Consider the following 3,811-nt stretch of genomic DNA (forward strand, 5'->3'; position numbering starts at 1 on the left):
GCGGTTAATAAGGAGGTTGACCGGTCAATGTAAATTTTTCACAAATTTAAATCCGGCCGGTCGTCCGGTGGGTCAACACTCAACAGTTATGCACAGTAAATTACTGAAAGGTGCAAGACATCGTCAATTTGGTAAAACATTTATTATATTCTCAATTTAATACAAGTTTGATGGAACCATAGGAGCACAAGAAAATAAACTTTTTTACCAAATTTGAATTTGGTGATGGATTTGGCACAACGTTAGAGATGACCTAACTAAGACAAAAGGGAAAATGAATTTGTGCACATCTTAACATAAATTTTGACTGGTTTAAAATACTGAGCTCTATATACAAAAAGTGTAAATTTTATTATTTTTCATCATCAATCACAAAGTCTATTGTTCACACACTACCAAAGGAGCCAAAACTGACAAAACTCTGTCAAAGAAACATGCCAACACAGCCAGTTCTATTCTCCTAAGTTTTTAACCCCAAAAAATGTCAGTTTTAAATAATTCCAAATTAGAGACTATATTAAAGTTGCAAATTGTTTATCAATCTAAGGTTAATTTTGATATGTCAAGTGCCTCAGGAAAGTTTGCAAGGAAACCAGACTTGGGTAGTACAAAATATAGTAATTGAATTCACTACAAGATCCAAACAATAAAGAACAATGCCATCAAGAAGTAATACCTAAAATTTCAAGGAAATTCATGGCAAAACATAATTTGTTTCTCATTAAATTGTACCCTCTTTTCAAGTAAACCCAATATCACCCCTACAATTCGAAAATAAATGGAAGTTGAGTTTACAACCACTGTTCACAGAGCTATAGTGCTACTATTACACAGCAAGTCTCTCTCTCTCTCTCTCCCCAGTAATCACCAAATCAAGCATTTCAGTCATTATATTCCTCCTCTTCCTCCTCATACTCTCCCTCCTCATCAGCTGTGGCATCTTGATACTGTTGATACTCCGACACCAAATCATTCATGTTGCTCTCGGCCTCAGTGAACTCCATCTCATCCATTCCCTCCCCAGTATACCAATGCAAGAAAGCCTTCCTCCTGAACATGGCTGTGAATTGCTCGCTCACTCGCCTAAACATCTCTTGAATCGATGTTGAGTTGCCAATAAAAGTTGAAGCCATTTTGAGACCCGTTGGAGGAATGTCACACACGGTTGACTTGACATTGTTGGGAATCCACTCAACAAAGTAGGAAGAGTTCTTGTTCTGGACATTCAACATCTGCTCATCGACTTCCTTGGTGCTCATCTTTCCTCGGAACATGGCAGATGCTGTCAAATATCGTCCATGCCTTGGGTCAGCTGCACACATCATATTCTTTGCGTCCCACATTTGTTGGGTAAGCTCTGGGACAGTCAAGTTTCGGTACTGCTGAGAACCTCGCGAGGTGAGAGGAGCAAAGCCCACCATGAAGAAGTGAAGGCGAGGAAATGGAATGAGGTTTACAGCGAGTTTGCGGAGATCGGAGTTAAGCTGGCCGGGGAATCTTAGACAACAGGTGACCCCAGACATGGTTGCAGAAATCAAATGGTTCAAATCACCAACTGTGGACATTAGAAAAGAAAGCAAGAGCTTGCACATTAAACTTCAACCAAATGCTATTTTAAAACCCGAAAGTCTACATACAAAGTAATGCAACAATGAATGACAACCCATCACACATTTGTCTTTCTCATTTCCATCTCAAAATTTGAAAATCAACATTAGCCAAAGCTTTTGTTGCTTCAAAAAAAAAAAAATTTGGAAGTACCCATTTGTTTTTTTCAATTGCATGAATGAAAAAGTAAAACATGAAAGCATTCATGACATCTTACAATGACATAAAATCAAAATTCGAAAATCAACATTAGTCAACTCAACATCTCACAATGACATCTTACAGGACAATTTTATTGCCAGGGAAGCATTTGTTGCTTCAAAAATAAAATTTAAATACCCACTTGTTCAGTGCATCTACAAATTTATCTGAGAGCAACAAAACTTTTTCTAGATGTATAAAGATCAAACTTTCATTCATACCTAATTAATTTAGCAGAGAAGACCTATATTTTAAAATATCCTCAACTAATTCCCAGACATAGATGGTTAAAAATCAGAGATGAAATCACTAATCTAAAACATACAAATATTAGTAAGCAATCTGATTCAAATCAGAGAACAAACCCACAATTCACGGCTTAAAGTTTGAAAGAAAAACTTACAACTAGGAGTGGTGAGCTTCAAGGTACGGAAGCAAATGTCATACAAAGCCTCATTGTCAAGAACCATACACTCATCTGCGTTTTCCACGAGTTGGTGAACAGACAAGGTCGCATTGTAAGGCTCCACAACCGTATCAGAGACCTTTGGAGATGGAAAAACCGAGAAGGTCAGCATCATCCGATCTGGGTACTCTTCCCTAATCTTTGAAATCAACAAAGTCCCCATTCCTGACCCTGTCCCTCCTCCTAATGAATGGCACACCTGAAAACCTACACCACATCAAACAAACAATCGAATCATTCACCAAATTTGCAATTTTTAATCAAATTTCGATGAAACATTTAATCAAATACCTTGTAGGCAATCACAATTCTCAGCCTCTTTGCGAACAACATCGAGAACAGAATCAATCAACTCTGCGCCTTCGGTGTAATGCCCTTTAGCCCAATTGTTTCCGGCGCCGGACTGACCGAAAACGAAGTTGTCGGGCCGGAAAATCTGACCGTAGGGCCCGGATCTGACGCTGTCCATGGTACCCGGCTCGAGATCCATGAGAACGGCTCGAGGGACGAAGCGGCCACAGCTAGCCTCGTTGTAGTATACATTGACTCGCTCGAGTTGGAGATCTGAGTCGCCGAGGTATTGGCCGGTGGGGTCGATGCCGTGCTCGGCGCAGACCACTTCCCAGAACTTGGCGCCGATTTGGTTGCCGCATTGGCCGCCCTGAATGTGAAGAATTTCACGCATTTTTTGGTGTTTGAGAGGAAGAGAGAGAGAGGATTTGAGAGGGTTGAGAGAGAGGGGAGAGAGGGGGGTGAGATTGAGAGAGAGGAGGAGAGGAGAAGCGGGGGGTAATATATATGGGTATGGGAATGGAATTTTTGGTTTGAAATTTGAAATGTGGATCCGCGAGTTTCGAGGTGGGTAACGGATAGATAGAAAGACCAGCGGTTAAATTTGAATTGTAAATTTTTTCGAAATTTTTGGGAGTGGGATTGACAGCTGGACACGACTGTCTGTTTTTGGTGGTTTTTACAGCTGGAGACAACTAGGCGCATCAATTAGATTTTTTTTTTTTTTTTCATTAATGTAAACAAAATTTAGATAGGAATACTTATAGAAAAATTCTAGGAAACTTAAATAAATTACTATTAAATTTCTTAAATAAATGTGAGATTCACATAAATTATGGCCTCGTTTGGGAAGTGGCTATTTTAGTAAGTTATTTGACTTTTTGACTATTTTAGTAGGCTATTTTAGTTTTGTGTTTGGGAAGATGAGATGGATTTTATTTGAGTTGTTGTATTAAAAAATGTGTTGAAATGATGTTTGAAATTAAAATGACAAATTTGTTCCTAAAAAATATTTTTTTAAATTGCTATCAATGGGTAAAATCGTAAAATGTTCATTGATGGAACAAGTGACAAAGCTGACAGTGTAGGCTGTGCGCCGCTGTGCAGTCCTATATATATATATATATATATATATTTTTTTTTTTTGAAAAAACTTGCAAAAGTAGCTATTTGGCTAAAAAATATTTTTTAGCCTATAATAGCCTCTTTAGGCACTTCCCAAACAGCGCCTATATATGTCATATG

At 38.4% G+C, this 3,811-nt stretch overlaps 1 protein-coding gene across 1 annotated transcript; it reads right to left on the reverse strand.

The window, feature by feature from the left end:
- Nucleotides 1-693: 693 nt before the first annotated feature.
- Nucleotides 694-3,288, reverse strand: LOC114309302 (tubulin beta-2 chain). The gene is made up of 3 exons (XM_028255024.2): nt 2,567-3,288; nt 2,213-2,482; nt 694-1,555 (listed from the first exon to the last, which is right to left on the reverse strand). The coding sequence occupies exons 1-3, from the start codon at nt 2,958-2,960 to the stop codon at nt 882-884; spliced, it is 1,338 nt and encodes a 445-aa protein (XP_028110825.1). The 5' UTR covers nt 2,961-3,288; the 3' UTR covers nt 694-881.
- Nucleotides 3,289-3,811: the final 523 nt, after the last annotated feature.

The sequence above is a fragment of the Camellia sinensis genome, chromosome 14, assembly GCF_055761805.1.
Source record: "Camellia sinensis isolate YWXY chromosome 14, ASM5576180v1, whole genome shotgun sequence".
In the NCBI taxonomy this organism is placed as follows: Eukaryota; Viridiplantae; Streptophyta; class Magnoliopsida; order Ericales; family Theaceae; genus Camellia; species Camellia sinensis.

Bases quoted from the DNA above. Each gene is read 5' to 3' on its own strand.
- LOC114309302 (XM_028255024.2), bottom strand. From the start codon at position 2,960: ATGCGTGAAATTCTTCACATTCAGGGCGGCCAATGCGGCAACCAAATC. The intron at 2,483-2,566 runs GTATTTGATTAA...GATGTGGTGTAG, and splicing joins GAATTGTGATTGCCTACAAG to GTTTTCAGGTGTGCCATTCA. The intron at 1,556-2,212 runs GTAAGTTTTTCT...TAATGTCCACAG, and splicing joins GAAGCTCACCACTCCTAGTT to TTGGTGATTTGAACCATTTG.